Source organism: Diachasmimorpha longicaudata, chromosome 8 (assembly GCF_034640455.1).
Source record: "Diachasmimorpha longicaudata isolate KC_UGA_2023 chromosome 8, iyDiaLong2, whole genome shotgun sequence".
In the NCBI taxonomy this organism is placed as follows: domain Eukaryota; kingdom Metazoa; phylum Arthropoda; class Insecta; order Hymenoptera; family Braconidae; genus Diachasmimorpha; species Diachasmimorpha longicaudata.
In genome coordinates this window covers 4,116,294-4,139,121 of record NC_087232.1, presented here as the reverse complement: position 1 = coordinate 4,139,121, position 22,828 = coordinate 4,116,294, and the positions used below count along the sequence as shown (strand labels likewise).

The 22,828-nt window shown below is 36.4% G+C and overlaps 1 protein-coding gene across 3 annotated transcripts in view; it reads right to left on the bottom strand.

Moving 5' to 3' along the window:
• LOC135165133 (furin-like protease 2) overlaps positions 1-22,828 on the bottom strand; it is a 184,999-nt gene that overhangs the window by 158,536 nt on the left and 3,635 nt on the right. For all 3 annotated transcript variants that reach the window (XM_064126123.1, XM_064126122.1, XM_064126124.1), the window contains exon 2: positions 15,392-16,109. In XM_064126123.1, coding sequence (XP_063982193.1) covers positions 15,392-15,595 — 204 coding nt within the window. In that variant the 5' untranslated portion in view covers positions 15,596-16,109. The remainder of the gene's footprint in view (positions 1-15,391; positions 16,110-22,828) is intronic.

Below are 22,828 nucleotides of genomic sequence, written 5' to 3'. Positions count from 1 at the left end.
ATGGTAGCTCACAAGCTTCGAAAGCCAAACTCCATCTCCATTTTAACCTCGTAAATCGCAAACCGTTGTGGCAGGCAAGAGCCCAGTACCGAGAGTTCACCGGGTGGCAGCCAATGGTTTCCGCGGTAACCAGGACAAAAGAAGTATATCGTTTCACGCTAGTGCACAATCCTCTCTTGTCAATGTAATGTATACGAAGAACATAATTTTCACGAATTAATTTCAACTTGAGGTATTTTTTTTAATTAATCCTCCCACTGTTAAATTCAATTTCACTGCAGTCTACCCCTTAATTATAACTCGAAGAGTTCTTGGTAGTCATTAGGATCCCCGAAAAGGTGGAAACAATTGGAAAATTAATTTTCTGGTCAGTGAAGATTATTTTACCGTAGAAAATTTGCTGGAGGTAATTTCAGTAAAAAAATTACCCAAATAATTTCATACGGCTATTGCCCTCGATCGATAAATTTCAGGAAATTTCATATTCATAAACTCAGCCATTATCGTAATTAAAGAGACGATGGAATCAATTAATAATGAATACGATGTATGGGTATAATTTGAAAGCAGCCTGGTGAATTATCCCTCAGGGTTTCTAGGGAATTTTAAGATGGTGTATCCCAAAGCCCATTCCATATTCACTTCATCAACTTTTTAATCTATATAAACAGCTGACATCGCCAACATTGAACTTGGGTGGACAATTTGCTTGAAAGTCGAAGGTTCTGATGGAACCATATTGATAGGTTTATCAAGGAGGGAACGATATTTGAGAGCGAAACGATTAATAACAACGAAACACTCAAGATGATTCAAAAAAGAAGGACAAACTAAATTGATTTTAAAAGATATTTCAGAACGTGGGGGTTAAACAATGATTTATACAAATTGTTTTTTCGGTCGTGACCGAGTATGCGAAAAACTTGAAAATATTTAAACACCCCTAGATTCACATAAATTGAATTTTCCGCTGGAGAATTTTTCGTGGGTTTCAGCTTGATAGAAATTTATAACCCACCATAGGCCATTTTTCAGGACATTTTATACTGTTGCTAGTGCTCATACTAACATTATCCCTCCCTGCCCTGAGAAACAATATAGATCTGCCAATAAAAGTCACCTTTAATAATAATTATTCTTTTTGATTGATGAAACTACTGCTTTGAATCAACAAATCGTTGATTCACTCGATACAATAATTTCATAAACAGAAATTAATAATTTTAGAAGAAAATGCTATTCTAACAGGCCATACCCACAAAGGGCCCTCTTTACCAAAAAGGACAGTTACCGAATGTAAGTAACATCCCTTCTTTTTATAACTAACAAATAAAAAAAATTCCCACAAAATGCAATTAAAATTATCTCAGAAATATCTATTTTTTTCTTTCATTTTCTCACACAATTTAATTTATAAATTTAATTATGAAAAACAGTAGAATTTATGGTGAGCTATAAAATTCAACTATTCTCCTATTTATCCCGACAAACTTGTTAATTATCCAACTAATAATGACGCCTAACAACTCACGCGTAATAATTAAGGATCCGAAACCATTGGGACATTATCATCTCGTAAAATAGACACTCCATCCACCCAAACTTCAGGATGTAAGCGACTGATCTATCTTGATACATAAGATCCGTCACACATATACTAGAGGCCCTAACAAACTGCAGGAAAGTGGAAAGGGATAAGGTACCCCCATCCCCCACAACCCACCCCACTACACTCCCACACCTCTCGCGTTGATTACAACGACTAGAGAGCATTGGAACTGTTACGGCAGTTACTTGCACCCTGGGTACGAGGTAGTTTCTATCGTTAATATGCCGCTTTCTGCCTTTCCTCAACATTCGATGTCTGCAACCCTCCACCATCACCACCACCACCACCAGCATTTTCCACCAGTCTGAATAGATGTGTCCCACAGCTCTACACCACGCACATCATCCGACAAACTTAGGGATGAGTTATAGAGACCCTGGGAGTAGTGGTGGCTTCTCATTGGGGAGTCCTTGGTGGAGCGACAGGGGAAACGATGGCCAGAAGGAATAGCAGATATACCGGGTGTCTTAAATCCTTGTATATTAAATTTTAAATATAATAAACAAGGATAAAAAGTCGAGGATTTGTGCAAAATTCTTCGACGTTTGTTTCGAATTCACAGCGATTATTACCATTCCAATATTGACTTATTATTTATGTAATTATTTATGAGATTTAATATGAAATATTTTACTATTGTTCGTATTGTATTTGTAATTTTGTTCAATGAATTTTTCAATTTGAATGAATCAATTATTTATTTTAAATGAATTGCTTTGTATATCTAGTGAAAAAAATTTTAAAAAAATCATACGGAATTTTTTATAACTCTTTTCATTTCATTACATCCTCCCCCTCCCCCTTCGTAAAGGTCCCACATCACCTGGAATGCTACATTGGAGTAATCGAATAATCAAGAGGACTTGAAGTGAAGAAAAGTTAAAGTTTGTTCGTACAGGTGCATGGGGTGCATCCTCGCTTTTCAAAAATTATTGGGGAAAATGGAAATGATACTAATGAGATAGAGGGGATGATAGCACTTCGGGTGTTCAGAAAAATTTAGTCGCCATCAGTTGAGACCAATGGACCATCCTATAAATCGATAATGTGCTTGACTAATGACATTAGCAAATTGAAAGCTCGATGATTGCTCGTATTTAATATTGGAAAATTTCTAAAAATCATATTTATTTCTCAAAATTTTTAATGAATCTGCAGGTGTAGTAACACGCGACAATTGTGGCTATGAGTCCACGTAAAAAGGGCGATTCGATACTGGAGTATCAATGCACAAAATCGTCAATGGCTTCAGCACGAAATTATGAAAGACATTAATAATGATTGAAGCTGCCTCTCGGAACGAGGGTATATTGGCTCCGGTGACTATCATTTTACATAAAGTACCAATCACGTCATTAATGAAGTGAAGTTGGGGAAACCTATGAAACTTTGCATAACTTCATTATATACACCAACGACGATAATGATTATATTTTTGTCGACTTGATAATAAAGACCGAAACTGGATATAAACCATCAAGATCTTTCGCGAGTGATTATCTCATTAAACTAAACCTTAAATCTGTATTACTATCTGATCACCCCCTATCGTAATCACCTCCTTTCCTATCAAACATTATATTTTTCCCCGATGTAAAATTTCCCAGACGATTCCCAATCCATAATGCCCCAAAAAATCGAAAATTTCTTGAACGTTCTCCAATTTTTATGAACCCTGACAGTCCCTCCCCCTCCCCCCATTTCATGTTCCCCCAAATTTCTCAATTATTCACCTCTAAATTTCTTGAACTATCGGGCTACGTTCAGGAAATTTCAAAGTCTATTGCAAAATTTTACCTCCAAAACCCTTTGAAAGTCCATCACACTGTTGGACACCCAGTACACAAAACCAGTCCCTAATAGACCAAGTGGAGGGGACCTGAAAAGCGCCAGGAAGAGCCCACGGGGCTGAATGGTTCAATTTAACTTGGCGCCACGAGAGTCGGCGGTGGAGCGGTAACTTCTCGCAGCGTCTCTAGCACTATCCAAGACTTTAGAAACCCTTCCCCTGAGCACCAGAATTTGGTTTTCGAAGAGCTCTTACAGCTATACCCCCTCCATTGCCTCTCCCCCCACCCCCCTCTTTCACCCACCTTGTCCCACTCCATCACCATATATTTCATTTTCCCCAGCAAAATTGGTGGCATACTCACCAATTTTGCATATCCTCCCCCTCCCCCCCGACAATTTCTCAGATGACGAAACTTCTTCCGTATTTTTTTTTTTACCTCCATCACCAGAGAGGGGAAAATAAAAAGGGGTGAAATGTGGGATGGTGACAGCATTTAGAGATAAATTGTGAAAAATACTTTTTTCCCCAGTGAACGAAGATATAAAAGTGTATAACGAGTGTGGTTGTGAGTGGGGAGGGGGGAGGGGGGGGGAAGGGATCGTTAAAGAAAATCATTCGGTGAAAGACCCGAAGGATGAAACGAGATTTCTTCCCTTACGATCTTTCATTTTCTTTTCATTTTTATATTCATTTTTTTTTTTCGTACTCTCTGTACAACTGCTGTGCACATTAAAATAAAATGTATTTCGTGCTGGGAGGCGATACAGCTGAGTGAACATTTAGAAATATATATCACTTGAAATCCGTGGAAATATTGCGTTTCAATGTGAAGATAAAAGTTAAGGCCCAAATAATAATTTTTTTTTTTTGCGCAAATGAAAATGATAAAATGTTAATCGATTGTCCATAAAATGACAAAGTATTAAGTGCAAAGTGTTTTTGTCATTAAGTGGCCAATTCATCATCTCATTTGTTGATTTCAATTGCCCCGACGTTGCAAAATTTAACGATGAAAGTCTAAAGCCCCCTCTGGACAAGAGAGCCCATTAATTCCAGAAATATCCATGAATTAATTATCATAAAAATTATGCACACAGTTCTCGTTCATTATCACTCCCCCTCAGATTCCATTTGGATTTTTATAAGGATTTTTCACGCTCCAACAGGACTCATGAATATCCCAATACTCGACAATCTCCATATTTCATGTAAAACTCAATTAACCATTGCGAATTAATCGAGAACATGGCCAACGGTACGTGAACGAAAGGGGTTATTTCGACATCCATCAAGGTCAATTCAATTCCAACAGCATGCGGGTAGAATTGAGTGAGTTAATGTTTTAAAATTTGCGGTAGTGTGAGATGTCATTAGATGAGGCTCGCTGATGATAGCTATGACATTGATGTTGAAAATGCTGACGAATGATTTTACAAATAATGATGATAAAAAAAAAAACGAGATACAGTGGTGTAATAACAAGGGAGTTAATGATCAGACGATTACGTCTGACCAATTCCTTCGTGTGTCGAGAAATTTATGCGAGCCTTGGCATGAATACATGACACGGGATATACTAATATCACTATATCCATTTACGTACTTTTTATCAATGTCTGTATACATCGAAAGAGATTATTAATTTTTTATAATAAGAAAATTTTTAAAAATTGAAAAATTGATCGAAGATATTGAAGGACAGATTGTAATGATTTTTCTCAGAGATAAATCACCTATTGATAGATAAAAATGAAGTTTATATATAAATAGAAAATTGATTTTCATGGACATCGAATAAAGAGCAGGAAAAATTCAACGCGAGAAAATTAATTGTACCGCGTTGAATTGCGTGAGATGGAGTATAACTATATAAGTGTCTCTTAAACCAAAAACTTCTCTCTATGAATATTCCAAATTTCTCAAGACAAACTCTCCATTGAAAATACAGCGAATCATAATAAAAAATCACCTAAACTTTTCGCTTCTCCACAAAAACATCAAAATTCATTCAAACATTTTCCAACAATTCCTCCATTCCATTTTTTGTCATCTCATCACAAGCAAACGAGTCACCGACTTTGTCCACTCAAGAGTTTAGTAATCAGCGCAGATAACGAGTGAGTTCTCTCTCCCCTTCCCCCTCCCCCCTTCACCGACAAGCTCGAAGAATAAAGAAATGAGAGAAAAGAAACACCACGGGAGTAAAAGAAACAAAAATAAACTGTCGAAAAAATTCTGGATGAAAAACAGGAAACGCCAAACGAGGATAACTAATGTATCCTCCCCCACGACACACACCTCCCCTCTTCCTCGAATGTTATTGGAGAATGTTTGCTGAACTACCGTTCCTGGAGCAGTTTGTTTGGCAATTCGAGTAAATTAGCATCCTTACTGACACACAGTTTCTGCATTTTCACGGGATGACCGTTTCCCCTTTACCTGCCGTCATGTCGTTTTATTAAAAACACAAACTCGTTGATTACCTCGAGAAAGAGTCAGAACGGGAATTAATGAAGAAAGGAAAAAATAAATAAAAGACTAACTTTCAGTGATGGAGAATTAACGGAAAATTGTTGATAAAAAAAATATCACGAATTCTCGTATACCAGAAGTACGAAAGTTGCGTGATAAAAATCAATGAATGAGAATTAAGTTTACGTGCCTGTTCGTGCAAAACGTGACCCAATTTCATTTGTATGTGAGAGTAGAATTGAATGACATTTGATTGGCATGACGCGTTTTTTTTTCTTCTGAAAAGTGAAATTGTCGGTTTTACCATTTCAAAATTTGAGGCTAATTGACAGTCTTTGAAATGAAGTGAATATTTAAAATCTCTGTTTCAATTAATTGCTTATTGACTTGGGTATCAGACCCGATGTCATTTTGACCTTCAGGAGAAGATCTTAAATTCCCTCATAATTTTGATAAATTTAAAAACTAAAAAGATGAAAAATTTAAAGGTAAATAAAACTGGTTATCCATCAAAAAAACTTGTCCCATCAAATCGTCGATCCAATACGTCACGCGTGCATCGACATAACCCGCAAAAACTTCATTTCCGGGATCGGAAGAGTGCACGAATGTCGCAACGAGTTCCCCCGGATATTTATCGTTTACATCGAGTGAGCATGTTCGTCAGGAGATTACGGTTCTCTCGTCAGCCGTAACTGTAAACTCAGAATGACGCCTCTGTCGAATGTTGTTGGGGAGGTCCAGTATCCCTCCCCCAAAAAGCACAAAAAAGGTTAAATTTTTTTTCGATATTTACTGTACTATTGCCGACCCCATATAGGCGGAAATGTTCGATAACTGTCACATATACACAGCCTCATCATTCGAATACCTGCCCCCAAAATTTTTACACCCTGTGTGTACGAAAAAATAAAACACAAAAAACCCCGAGTAACGAGATAATCGCTTGAGTAACGAGTCGACAAATATCGCGATACGTTTCACTTCTGCATTTCATGTTTTTCCTTCCCTCGTGATTTATTTGACAGTATTTGTTGAGGAGAGAAAGGGGATAAAATAAATGTGAAGGGGATAAAGTATGGGAAATAAAAAGTGTAAATTGAACGCACAATCGAATAAAAAATTTCAATTGATGGAAAAATAAAAAATCAAATGAAGGATAAAATTATTCGGGAAAATGTGAGATAAATTCTTCTATAAATTTTTCCATTCAATCACTCGTCCATTTTCTAGACATTTAAAAAATTTTCATGCTGCCATTTTTTTAGGGGGAGACGTATTTCCCGAAATGTCGGTTTTTTTTTACAGTGCTGGATAACCAATTTTCCTCGGGAAAATTCAAATAAGCTGTTTTTCAAAACATCATCATATGAGTATGTATGTATTTACAATACGCATTGTTGCAGAATGATGAGTGAGATTGGAATATAACTGAATGTACAGTAATTGGTATGATTGTAGTTTGTTTTCGTTTCCTGTACGAATGTTAGACTGATAAGGCTGCTCTCATGTATTACTTTGTCTTTGATATTGAAGAGCACTTTCCTTTGAATAACGTACCAACTTCATGTCCCATCGTTGATTATTATAATAAACAAATAATAAATATTTACATGAATTCAATTGTGCTTTAAAATATTTTCTATCATTTCTGCCCCGAGAGCGATTTTTGACAATGAGCGTGATGTTGGCAACACGACAGCAAATGAGGAGGAAACGAGTATTAATTGGAGACATCTGATATGTGAAAGATATTCGAAAACCAAATGTTAAAATCATTCTTCGACATTTAATTATCTCCGGAAGTCCTCGAATTTTGTGAAATAATAGTCCGGAAAATGCTCAAATGCATTAATGGTCATTAACCTCGAGGAAAGTGTGAGCCTAATAATTGCCTCGACTAGATGAATTTTTATCGTCAACAAATTGGATTAATTATTTTCCGAAGCGCGAAAATGGTCAGCATGGTCCATTAGTGATCAGTGTACCAGTGAGGTGATTCAAGCGGGAAAATACCCCATCCCACCATTTCAATTTTTCAATGAAAACGATTGAATGGAAATCAAATAATATTGCACATAAATTTACCGATTTCAATATCTGTTTGTGGCTTTCTATTCTCCATTGATTTATACCAATCAACAAAATTCACTATAAACTCCGCTTATAAATCCCCAGAATTATTTAATAAAATATACGAGCCCCATTAAATTAATAAACGATTGTTTTAATATACGGAGAGAAAAATTCTGGCAAAATTACGTACCCGTCACCTGCCAATCAAAACACTTTTTCAGTGCAATTTCAGGAAAATGTCTAGAACGTTCAAGAAAAACTATGGAACATTCAGTAAAAAAATATGTAACTGCTCCATAATTTTTTACTGAATATTATTTTGACTAGCAGATCACGGTACAGGGACGTAATTTTTCAAGATTTTTTCTGTCCGCGTATGGAAATGACTCGACGTCAAATCAGACAGAAAAATTAAAATAAAGTGGAAATAATTTTAAATATTTTCAACTCACTTGAAATTTCAATGAAAATATCTAAACTCTGGGATTTAAATTTTAAAAAATACCCAAAATAGTTGCAAAAGAACTCTTAAAATTTTTTTAAGTATCAGCACTAAAATCCCGACACTAACAAATTTTCCATTTGCATTTCATTAGCACATTCTGAACACTTCTAAACATGTGAAATCTCCAGGAAAATTCATTTCCTCAGTTATGAGTGATATTCATACACCGGTTGGCTTTATGCGTCGAGGAATTTACCGACTCACAGCTAAACTATTTTACGTCAGTAGGTTAGCACACGGAGTTATGTAAGATTCGGGTGAGAAATGCCTACGGCAGTAGAAGAGAGCAGGAACACGGCCCCACAGAAATACACTCACTCTGATCTATCTCTGGTATTAACCCAAAGAGGAATTGTTTCTGCTCCATGACTCTTCAATTGTCTCCGCATAATTTCCAATAAATTTCAATATTTTCCATTTTTTTAAACAATGAATGTTGAATTTTTGGGGATTTCCCCAAGTACAAAATTCACTCTTTCTCCTCTGCTAAATATTGTCTAGGATTTTATGGTGGGCCCAAATGTAGAAAAAGAGGGAAAAGTTTTTATTACCCGTTTTATTCTTTGTAACATTTGGCGACCAGAAGTGGCCATGGGGCCATAAAATAAAAACCTTTTCGGGGGTGGAAATATTTCGGTCCATGAGGCCCAAAATATTATTTCTGAGTTTAGTCTTTCGTTAGGATCTTTTAGAGCAACATACCTCCTGGCATAAGTTTGAGCTAATCAGAATAAATAAAATATAAAGTGTGAAGAATAAAAGTGTAGATTATTTCAATCCCATATTCCAATAGGTTATGGGCCCAGTGTAATTATAAACAATTAAACAAAGTGTAGAATACCCTGTGTCATTTTTTTTTAAATTAAAAAAAGTGAATATTAAGTGCGAGTGATAATATTTGATGAACATGGAGAAAACAAATAGAAATATTAAACCGTTCAACGGAGAACGGTATACTACATGGAAAATGCGAGTTGAATATTTACTATCAGAATTAGGAGTGATTAGAGTGCTGGAATCTGAACCTCCAAAAACAGGAAAAGAAGAATGGCAAAAGGACAACAATGTTGCTAAGGGAGTGATAGTGGCACATTTGGCGGATTCGATGCTGCATTTCGCCAAAAGGGAAGAAACGGCAAGAGAATTGATCTCACGATTAGATGCCATCTACCAAAGGAAGAGCCTGGCTACGGAGCTGTCAATTCGGAGGAAAATGCTCACATTTAAATTACGGAGTGATACAACTCTATTAAACCATTTCTCCGAGATGGAGGAGCTTTTCGAAGAATTTTTAGCATCTGGTGGCACATTAAATGAAAAGGATAAAGTTGCACATGTGCTGCTTACATTGCCTAGTTCCTATGACAGCATAGTGACAGCAATTGAGCAATTGTCCCCTGACTGTGTCACTCTTGCAGGTATCAAAGCTAAATTATTAGACTTTGAAACCAAACGCCGTAGGGAACAACAGGACACCAGTGCAAAACTTCTCAATGTGGTGGTGAATAGTGCTAATGAAAGTAGTTATAAGGCATTCAGTTCTAGGAACCGAATGAAAATGGACAGAAAGTTGGCAACTTGTTTCAAGTGTGGAAAACGTGGACACCTCATGGCAAATTGCTATTCAAAAACTTTCCTAAAACAAAAAGAAAATGGAAAGGTACATTCACACCGAAGGTGGGTCAAGCCTGGAGATGACAAGGCCAAGAATACTGCACATATTGCAGAAAAAGAAGACACCAGGGAGGCTAATGCGACATCTCGTTTCGCATTCATGGCTGGAGAACCTCTGGCCACTATAAACCTCAAGGATATTGCTTTTATTCTGGACTCTGGGGCGACCGATCACATCATCAACAGGGAGGATTTGGCGAGGGAGTTCAAGCTGCTGGATAGACCAATCAACATCTCAGTGGCGAAGGTGGACGAACACATTACAGCGACAAAACAAGGAAATCTTCAAGTAATCAGCGATCAAGGCATCGGTGGAACTTTGGAGAATGTGCTGTACTGTCCAGAACTTCCGCATAATCTTCTATCTGTTGCCAGGATACAAGCAGCAGGATTCGTGATCATTTTTGATCAAGAAGGGGTGAGAGTAGAGAAAGATGGAAAAGTCTTCATGAGCGGTGAGTCAATACGAAATTTAACTACCATCACATTCAAGGTTGATCCAAAAACAGCCAACGCCGTGAGTAGAAAAGTTGAATATCTTTTGTGGCATCAACGTCTAGGTCATATAGGAAAACAGAAATTTCTCGAATTAAAATCGAAAGGCATGTTCGAAGATATCGCGTGTTTAGATTCGATAGTACCCGATGAAAAACTATGTGAACCATGCATTAAAGGGAAACAGGCGCGATTACCGTTCAATAAGGAGAAGAATAGGGAACACATAAAAAGGCCACTATTTATAGTTCACTCTGACGTTGCGGGTCCTGTCACTCCTCCTACGATTGATGGAAAGAATTATTTTGTTTTATTTATTGATCAATATACACATTATTGTGTCTCATATATAATTAAATATAAATCTGAAGTTTTTAAAGTTTTCAAAGATTTTGTAGCAAAAGCTGAAGCTAAATTTAACTTAAAATTGGTAAATTTATATTGCGATAATGGGAGGGAATATTTGTCGAACGAGATGAAGGACTATTGTACAGAAAGAGGTATCACATATCACTTGACAGTCCCAAGAACCCCACAGTTGAATGGTGTCGCAGAACGTATGGTGAGAACCATAACGGAGAGAGCAAGAACAATGGTGGTTGGTGCGAATCTCGAAAAAGATTTTTGGGGAGAAGCAGTTTTAACTGCTACTCATTTGGTTAATATGACACCAACCAGGGCTCTCAAATGTGATAAGACACCATTCGAGATGTGGCATGAGAAAAAGCCACAGATGAAACATTTGAAAGTATTCGGTTCAACTGTTTATGTACACGATAAGTTAACGAAAGGCAAATTTGATGAGAAATCGTGGAAAGGGATCCTACTGGGATATGAACCGAATGGCTATAGAGTGTGGGATTTTGAAAAAGAAAAATCAGTTACTGTTCGGGATGTCATAGTTGATGAGTTTGATTTTGAGAAAACGAGGCCAATTAAGGGCGATAATAAAAACGAAAATACCCATATCATGGGCGAAAGAGGTGGACCTCAAGAACCTGACATTGGTGAAGAATCACCAGGGATGCACAACCCTCAAGGGTTAGAGCATCAAGAGAAGTCAGGTGACTGTACAGATGTGTGCCGTTCAATATCAGACGACAAAATATTCCACCCTCAAAATGAATGTAGGAGAAGTGACAGAATTAAAAATTTACCGCCGGTTACGTATAATGAAATAAATATGCCAGAAGACTGCGTCCTATCAGCTCAATCAGAACTGCACGGAATTCCAAAAACATTTAAAGAAATAAAATTTAGGAGTGATAGAATTCAGTGGGAAGAGGCAATTCAAACCGAAGTAGATTCATTAATAAATAATGGAACCTGGACATTAGTTCCTACGCCTAGGGGGAAAAACGTTGTTGATTGCAAGTGGGTGTTTAGTATAAAAACGGATGAACACGGAAACCTAGCAAAATATAAAGCTCGTCTAGTTGCTCGGGGTTTTTCACAAGAGTACCTGACAGATTATAATGAAACGTTCGCACCCGTGGCAAGAATTACTAGTTTTCGATTCATTTTAGCTTTCGCGAATCAGTTTAATTTATTAATCCATCATATGGACGTAAAAACGGCATTCTTAAATGGAAATTTAGAGGAGGAAATTTACATGAGAGTACCGGAGGGAATTGAGAGTCAGAAAAATCAGGTCTGTAAACTGAACAAAGCACTTTACGGTTTGAAGCAAGCGGCGCGATGTTGGTTCCAAGTTTTTGAGCAAGCTATGAAAGAAAAAGGTTTTATTAATTCGCCTGTAGATCCGTGCATATACGTTTTAAATAATGGAAATATCGAGCAAAATATCTATGTAGTATTGCACGTGGATGATTTAGTTGTAGTGACCGGTAGCATAGATAATATGGGACTATTTAAAACGTACTTGATGGAAAAATTTTCAATGGTCGATTTAAAAGAAATCAAATTATATCTCGGTATAAGAATCCAACGCGCGAACGACAGAATAACCTTAGATCAGAGCTCATATGTTAGAACAGTTTTAGAAAAATTCAAAATGAATGATTGCAATCCCGTGAGTACTCCTCTTGAAAGTAAATTAGATTATACCGCATTAAACTCCGATCAGAGTATTGAAGCACCATGCAGAAGCTTGATAGGATGTCTTATGTACCTGATGGTGTGCACAAGACCTGACCTAAGTGCTTCAATAAGCATCTTGAGCAGGTATACTAATAAAAATAATAGCGAATTGTGGAAATGCCTTAAAAGAGTGCTAAGATATGTAAAAGGGACAATAGACCTAAAACTAGAATATAAAAGAAATGATTTTGTGGATTTATTGGTTGGCTATGTGGATTCGGACTGGGGTAGCGACGAAAATGGTCGAAGAAGTACTACTGGATATATATTCCAACTATTTGAATGTTGTACCATTTGTTGGAACACTAAGAGACAATCGTCTGTCGCGGCTTCATCAACGGAAGCAGAATACATGGCTCTCTTCGAAGCAGTAAGAGAAGCTCTATGGCTAAAATCATTAAGCACCAGTATTCAAATGAAATTTGATAATCCAATTGTAATATTTGAAGACAACAATGGTTGTATCAGCATCGCCAATAATCCCACAAATCATAAGAGAACTAAACACATTGATATAAAGTATCATTTTTCTCGAGAACAAATAAATAAAAATTTAATTACATTGAAACACGTTTCAACAGGAGAACAGCTAGCAGATGTGTTCACCAAACCATTGCCTGGACCAAAATTTATTGAATTGAGGAGAAAAATGAATATTGACTGAAGGATTATTTGTAACGTCTATATAATTGTGCTATATTATTTTTAATGGTCGATTAGGGTTTTACTGGGTTTCCCCTAATCCATAGCAGTGAATACTGGACCATTTGTAATTTTGTTTCCCAGAAATTTGTCAGGAGGTATTTTATTTTATTTTTGCTTATAGCCTAGAATATAATATGATTGGTTTTTGAATAGTAAAAATTTTGAATTCATGTTAGAATAAGAACGATTGAATTTTGAGGGGGTGTGTTGAATTTTTGGGGATTTCCCCAAGTACAAAATTCACTCTTTCTCCTCTGCTAAATATTGTCTAGGATTTTATGGTGGGCCCAAATGTAGAAAAAGAGGGAAAAGTTTTTATTACCCGTTTTATTCTTTGTAACATTTGGCGACCAGAAGTGGCCATGGGGCCATAAAATAAAAACCTTTTCGGGGGTGGAAATATTTCGGTCCATGAGGCCCAAAATATTATTTCTGAGTTTAGTCTTTCGTTAGGATCTTTTAGAGCAACATACCTCCTGGCATAAGTTTGAGCTAATCAGAATAAATAAAATATAAAGTGTGAAGAATAAAAGTGTAGATTATTTCAATCCCATATTCCAATAATGAAAATTATTTAAAAATTCAAAAAAGCATTTGACAATTGTGCAATCATCTGCAGATATGACATTCTAAAAATTTTATTTCAAATTTATTATTCCTGAAGCACAGCCTGAAGGGAACACATGAAGTTGAAAATGATTTAATTCTCGTCCCACCTTCCGCCCCTCTACGAATTATTTTTTCTCTAGAATTACTCATAATCATTAAAAATTCCCCTACGTTCATATGTTCAATCATCTGCGATTCATATCAGTCCCTTCTTTGTTCCAATAAACCATTACAAAAACTCCTATCAAAGGTTTTCGATTTTTCATTGTTTATTTTTTTGACTTTCAACATTTCAAATGAATTAATTTACATGTGTTCCCTCCCGGGTTTTTCCCTTTCTGTTTTTGACTTTGCAATGAATTTCTGAGTATTGAAAATGTTCGGTTTTTTTTTTTCCCCACGAATACAAAAGAAAACCATATTAATTAAATTTTTTACAATCCTTTCAACTGAATGCCGAATTCCTCGACAATGGAAGGATATTCGCAAATGCAAATGGAAGTCGACAAACGAATATATCCACACGACGTACTTTTATCTCGTCCCGTCCGGCTAGCGGACGTCGCGTATAAAGCGTTCGCACCCGGTGAAAAATGGCCCCAAGGCCGATTATGTAGTAACCCATGCAAGCACGTTGGAGACTAATAAAATTTATCGTTCGCTGATGCTGAAAGAAACTTATCCAATAATATCAGCCAGTTTCTTTCTCCTTAATTCTTGAATTCCCATTGTTCGAAGGGTAAGATGTACCTCACCCCCTTCACCCCCATGTTTATCAAGCTTGATCAATAGAATAGAAGATAAGAATGCTTAATCCTCTCTTTTTTTCTAGAGGCTTTCTATTACGAAAGTCGAACTTTTATTCGAAAAAGTTTCTCAGTCATCAAGAATATTTCACATCCTTTATTATTGTTTTTCTAATAGGAAAAGTCTGATAAAATGGCTTCTCTTTCTCTTAATCATTAAAAAAAAAAAACAACTTCCATTCGGAAGTAAAAATCGCCAACAATGGAATGATAAATTTTTCCTTCATGATAAACTTATTACATTGTTAACAAAATTCACCGTAATAAATAAAAAAATCATTGTGAACGATCCGGTGGAGGGCTAATTTGTTATGAATAACCATGTGCATTTACATAACAATGCACTTATCCTAGTTTACCACCACCCCTTACATTCATTGTGTGCTGGGGGTTATTGAACTGTTGTTTGAATCACAACAGCATTCCCGCCCCCCTTTCTCATCAGAATAAACCGCCAAAAAACGATTGATAATAAGTTACAGGTCACTGGCTTTGACCCCGCATTAATGCATAGTTCACAACCATTAACCAGTAAATAATGCACTCACCTGGCCAATATTATCGAAGCCGTATTTCTCAGCAACTACACCAGCAGCCTCCGGTCCAGCGGGTACATGTACAGCAAAATGATTATTGTAAACTGGTGATGGCCGTTGCTTGGTAGCAGCGGCTGGGCCAACATCGTTTCCCGTACCATCAGCAATGCCAGACACCAACACTAACCCCACCAGTAACACAACTTTGGGACTCATCGTCCCACTAAAATTCCCTCACCCTCTTTATCCTATTCCCTCCCAATACACGATTGTACACAAAGACCCCACTTCTTTCCACTTACACTTGACTTTTTTTTTTTTATTATTTATTTCAACCTCTTATTTCTTTCCTTTTTCCTTCCTCTTTTCTCTTTCTTCACTTTAAACCCCTTTTTGAATGGTCGAACAAACCCGAGGTTCTTCACTCTCTGTACTGGTACTTCTGCCGCCTCTCATTCGGCTTTTGCGATCCGAGCAAAGTGAATCACCCAAGCGTGAACAAGCTCAACACACGGACCGAGACAGAGTTGTCCAGCCGGAAGTCAACTTACGAACTTAGGTAACCGTTCGCAGGGATTTTTATTGATCCATCATATTTTCTTGAATTTTATTTTTAACTTCACTCGTGGACTCTCACTCGAATGTCGTCGGGAATTCTGTCAATTCATTGAGGTGGTAATTTTCAAGGCTTTGCACTACGGAATTTTGCACAGCGGTCTATGGGGTTTATCTGAAACAAACATAAATAGGGTACGTTAATCGGTGAATGAGGTGACGTGAAGATGAAATTTAAACTTGAGGGATATTTATCAGTTGATAATTTGATTTAGGAAATTGTGAACTACGTTAGGAACAAACAATTATGTGTAGACACAGTAAAATTTTCTATGATTTTTCAGAGAGTTGTGAGTGAAATTGTGTCAAAAAATTTGTTAAGAAGTTACACTTCCATTGAGAAACTCGTGGCTCGATAAATTATCGAATGCAAAATATTTTACACTAATAAAAGAGACGCCTTCATGAAGAGATTTTATACTCGAATAATCGGAAAGTAATTTTCGGAATAAATCGAATGAATTTTGGGTTAAGATGGATTTAAGACAAAAAGACTATTGACTCCATTGATTCAACTGGACTTGGTTCACCTTCAGAACAAGTACGAAAAGTCGAAACTTTTTTTATGATCAATTTCCGACATTTTACTGGTGAAAATTTTCCAGTCATTAGTTTCGAAAAGTCGAAACGTACTTCTCAAAAAACTTTTTTTTTTCAGCACTGCAGCCGAGTGATGAAGTCAAATAGGTCATTAGAACTTTTCATTGATTATGAATCACCTCGTAAATGAGTGTTTTTAGAGAGAAAGATCAGAAAACTTCTCTTGAAAAGAAACTCCTACGTTTTCTTTTACAATTGAATTGTATGCCCTGAAAACTTATTAGTTCCAGTAATCAAAGTTCCTTGGACATTCAAACTATTTTCTAAGAGGATTGAAATTTATTGTTCAGTAACACATTCATAATAATTCCGTAATCATACTTTAGACAGTTATTTACCTCACACCTTTTCAATAAAAAAAATTATGCCTCTTAAATTTGGAGATTTAAATAATCGTAAATTGGACATCTTCATGATTTCAAAAACAAGTCATTTTAAAAGAAAATCTCTTGTTATTGAACCGATATCAAATTGTTCATGAAAACCTTTTTTTAACTGAATAAAACAATCAAAGTTTATTCATTGAAATAAGCCTTTTCATTTCGTCAGTGTCTCATTACATTAAAAACTAGTCATATTTTTCCTGTAATTTTCTCCTAGAATACCATAAAACCCAAATAAATAATAAACAATAACTATCCAGCTCAGAATTCCAACTGATCCCAACTGACACAACTTCAAATCTCCAATCTCCTCAAGTTGTCAACCAGAGAGAAAAAACAATTCATTGAAAAAATGAAAGAAAAAAAAAACAATTCATTTCGCTTTTTCCGCCATCTCCTCTTCACCCTAGATATTCTCACAATGTTCATTGTCTTCCAAAACGTTTCCCAACAATTCCTTCAATTTTTCGAGACACATTCCAGGCGTTTCGGTTCGCTGGCAACTTTTTGACAAAGGAGAATGGGAAGTGAAAGAAAAATAAAGAAAGACGATGATGAAAAAAAATATTGAAGTGAGGTGGTGGGTGGCAGGGAGGGAGGAGAGGGAGGGAAGAGTCTCGGGGATATCCTATCGCGTGTCCGACAGCAATTCCAATCAAACTTTAAATCGAGCATTATTCATACCTCCCACCGCGTGTTCTTTTCCAACTCTTTTCCCTCTTTTCCATGCGGTCCTTACATTTCACTTCTGGGCAATATTCTCTCTCGGTGTGCTGACCTAATATAAAATTCCCCGAGTCAAGTCCGCGTGTCTTGGGTCGATCGGTGGGAGATTTGGGGGGGGGGGGGGGATGAGAATCAAAAGTGGAATAAGGAATATTCGGGAATAAGATCGATCCTAGAAAAATACAGCGTGAAAAAAAATTTGTGAGTTTGAATAAAAGTCAAGAGGCAAGTTTCGACCCCTGATGGAGGGAGGAAGAGAAGGGGGATGAGACTGAAGATGGGGTGAGAGGGAATGTGCATGAAGCGAATAGAGAAACTTCAAATCGCCCGCGAGAAACCGATCGACCGAACATCACCGCGAATTCACTGCTATTTTCCTCCTTTATTTTTTTTTTACTTTTTTTTTGGTGATTTTTTTATGATCATTTTCTTTTGTCGAATACTCTGCGAGATTTATCGTGATTTTTTCATCTCGTGAATTTTCATGGGTACTGTGCGTGTCTACTCAATTGAATTTCCATTGATTTCGTCGATTCTGGGGCGATTGTGCTCAAGTGATTCAAGGGGGAGAATCGGGAATGGAGATTTAAATTTGGGGTAGGAATTTTGGGGTGCGAGAGGATCGAAGTGTTTATTATTCTGGGTATGGAGGTTCTTAAGAAATCGTTGGGAATGTTTCAACATTTGGAAACATGACAGCAAATTTTCTAGGGGTTCTTAATTCGGTGGATCGATTATCGGGGGTTGTCTTAAAAAATGCTGAGGAAATTCTCTGTTGCTCCGTAAAAATTATTCATTGACTTTTTCCACGACCCTGAGACGAAAATTCACTGATCGCGAGGGTAATTTGAATACAATATTATTTAAAAATTGACAAAGATTAGAATTAATTTTTAAAATTCACTAAATTACTGTTACAATTAAATTATTCATTGGTGAGGCATGAATTGCATCATTGCCCTCGACTTTTCAATGAATCAACTGAGTATGAATTCCGGAAAGCGTCAAAAGCCGAAGAAACAGTTCACCGAACATTCAATAAAATTCCAAAACCAATTTAATTAAATAAATTGGTCAAAGGAAATTTCCGGTTGAAGATGAACCCACCTCAACAACTATCGAATTTCATTCATGATTCAATTCCCCATTTTTTTTACGGAATTAGGCACGAGCTATTCAATTTAATATTCTACAAATGGATAACTGGATATCAATCACTGAACAACGATCATTAATTAAAAAAACTCATTCCATCAGTGTGTGTACTATTTTTGAGCGAATAAAATTGTTCCCATTTCCACCATCCAATCCGCTTCATGAAGGCAATTCCAATATTACTATAAAATTCATGTGAAATTTGGGGTCAGACGAGGCTGCAAACGAAATTTTGCTATTCAACGATAAAAAAAAACAAGAAAACATTTCATCAGTTAAAAAAAAACATCAAAGTATTGCATAACCTTTGATGATCTTCTCGTAACTCTCAAAATATTTTTATGATTTTTACATCTTTTCATTTATCCAACTCACTCCTTTTGATCAACAGATATTAATTATTCGTCACAGAACTTCTGTTATTTCACCTTCCTTAATCATTCATCCTTAACCATCATTAATTCTCGATAAATTTTATTAAAAGACCTTCTCTAAATTATCACCAACCAGAGTTATAAATAGACCCACGTCACGACGACTGATAACTATGGAAGAGCAACGAACAGATGATAATTTTGAAAGGAGCCAAGAGACATCTGAGACCGCCTCAATAGCCCAAACCCAAGGCATCTGCAAAAAGTATTTTTTTTTTTTTTATTAATCCCAGTAAACTGAGAAAAAGCATTTCATCACGAACGAGTAGTTTGTAGGCGCAGAAGTTGAGCCATTGAGAAAGACCGTTACATCAAGCGAAATCAATGGGGGGTGAAAGTCGATACGGAAAGCCTGGCGATTGAATCAACCAGTTCAATATGACCCGCACTGCAAATGAAAAAAAAAAAAAAAAAAAGAGTAAACCTTGCACGTACATGAATGTCTGGACTAGAAGCGATAGGCTGCAAAGTCCGAGTCCGCTGCCAATACCAACATGATTCCCTCTCGATTCTTCACTCCTCGAGCTACCCACCTCCCATTCGCTTTTCAACACGATAAGTTTAGATACGTTTGTACCTTGATGATTTGCTGAATAAAATCTATCGATTTTTCGGTACATTCGGGAAATTCCCTTCAAATAAATGTCCATCAACAGTTGCAGTCATGAATGCAATACCATGAAAATAATTATCATCTCATCGTACTTGTCGATACACGAAAATAAATTTCGGGTAAAAATTAGACCTTTAGGGGGCCAAACGAAGGACGAAGGTTAATTATATCACAAAAATTAGTCCCCCAAGTATAATTTTTCCAACAAAACTTGACCAAAAAAGTAGATGATTGTCACTTTGTCCTACGTTTCGCCCTCTGAAGGTCTAATTTTTATCCAAAATTTATTTCGGTTTAAAAAATATGGAACAGTTCAGTTGCATCAATCAAACGAAGGTACTCATCAGTTACCATGATTTGTTAATTAGTAACTAATCAAGGTAATAGTTATAAAATTTTGTGAGGGGCGGACGGACTTTCTAATTTCAGATAATTCCAATGAAGATCAAATTACGACAAATTTAAGTTTTATTCAGACGGTTTTCAGTGCGTGAAAAATTCCGAGGGCCAAAGGGATGAGGAAATCGATTTCAATATATCTTGAAAATCTCGAATAAGCCTTTGAGTGAGAGAGAACCTGAAGGCCCTTTACGTAAGAAAATGAAACACCTTATGTGTGAAATTGAAACAATTTTCGTTGTGTAGCCCTTGTGATTTCTTTGACTCTTCTTCTACTTGAAATAACTAGACATTCGGTTCTGAATTTCACCAATTTTTCACCGTAAATTAAGTAACCAGTTTCCCCTTCTGGACTCGATGCCTTCTAAAACCATGTGTTTCTCCAAAATCAGAAACTTGATTCTAGAAACTGGAAATTTATTTTCTCGGCGTAATGTACGTTATAAAAATTGAGTTTTTGCAGAAATCACGACAAACATGTAGCGTAAAGAACAAGGTCGTGGATGAATGGCCGAAAAACTCGATTAATCGTATAACAAAATTCCTCTTTCTACTCTATATCGAGGGATAAAATCCAAAAAAGAATGATAGACTTTCTCCGCTTGCAACGAATACTACATGTCATGTCATGTCCTGGAATGGCAAAATTATTCAAGAAATTCTCCAGTAGTCACAGCAGAAACTTATACGAATTTATATAACAACAATGAACTCTTCTTAAACGACTTATAAAAATCCAACGAACAAAATGTTGATATTTTTCACCTTACATAGAACAAAATTTTACTGTATGTTAAATTCGTTTTCCAAAACTCAAGAAAAAAGGAAATAACAAAAATGGAGAGATTATTCTTCAAGTATTGAGGAAAAATTACAAATCTCATGAGAGAAATTTTTCTATACCAAGTGCACAAAGTTGCTGGAATTCCATACATAATTATTTCCTAACAAAAATAAACCCCTTCACCCTGTACCAACTTTCAAACAATCCCCTTAATGCTAAACATGTTGAAACAAAACAGAAGCCGAACCTCCGCCGAAAATTTCGTCAATCCCATTGAAAAAGCGAATAACCGAACCGCAACGCTATTGTTCATTCAAATATATCAAGTTCACACGAAACATTGAATTCTCAACCTCCATAAATCCCGTGAAATCACAAACTACCGAGTATAGGACGAAAACAATAGAGAAATAATACGTCGAATGAGTGGTTGAACATTGAGCTTTCGTGATACCGGAACATTTTCTTCATTCACTTTTTATATTTTACCGTACCCCTTCTAATGTTTTTATTCTCCTTGGTACCGTTGTTCCCTCGAGTGGATTTAGCCTTCAACAAACAAAATTGCACTCGACCAGTCACAATTGCATTCCTGCTTTGATAATTGCACTTGAAAGAGTCACGTCGTCTCGTTAAAAAGCAATTTCATCGATTTTCAAGACATTATTTTCCCGACACTTCCTCGTATTTGATTTATTCCTCTTTTCATTTAAATTCCTTCATTACCATTTGATGGTGAAAAACAATCTGACGTAACATCAATTATCCTCCAATAAAGACACATTAATTGCAAGAAGAAAAAATACTGATGGAAACTGTCTCATTAAAAAATTGAATGAAGGATACAATTAATTGATAATTCTTTCTACAATAATTTCTTCCCTTCTCTCATATGTATTTTTTTATGTGCAGCGCCCCAGAAATGCCATTTCACCTCAACTAGACTTGACGTGAAACAACTGTACCAGAAATTTTTGAAATACGCCAGTTGAAGGAAGACAAAATAATTAAATAATATAAGAAAATTGACGAGAGATGAAAGAAAAAGGAAAAATCGTAAAACAGTGCATCACTCACTATTAGATGAGTGTCAATTCTTGATGTGGGATTGAGGAAAAACCTTGACATTTCACCCAATGGGTTGAGCTTTATTGTTCCCCCTGGATGACGCACACTGTACTATATGGCTGACAGCTTGCCGATGACAGCTAATGAATACCACAACGATTCTTCACTTTTTACGCATATTTCATAACGAGCAGAACATCTATTCAATTTCTTGGATATTTTGAGAATTCTTTGAGACAGAAACATAAATTTCGTGCCAAAACGACGCGGAAAAATATGCCATAAAAACATTTGTCATTAATCCAATCCATCCGGGACGTGACTGGCGGCATCTTGCACACTAGGGTCAACAGCCTAATTATAAAACACTGAAGAGTGAAAAATTTTAAAATATATTTCACAAATTTCCCGACGTTTCTAACGTTCCGTCCATTGAAAAAGGAAAAGCGTCAAATGGGTCAGAAATCTACTTTCACACCCTGTCAACACCCCTACACGGAAAGAAATTTTAGGAAAAAAATTACACCTCCAGGGGGCGAAACGAGGGACGAGGGTTAGTTTTATCCGAAAGATTACACCCCAAGTCTAATTTTTCCAATAAAACTTGACCTAAAAAGTGGTTCATCGTCATTCCGTCTCCCGTTTCGCCCCCTAGAGATCTAATTTTCATTC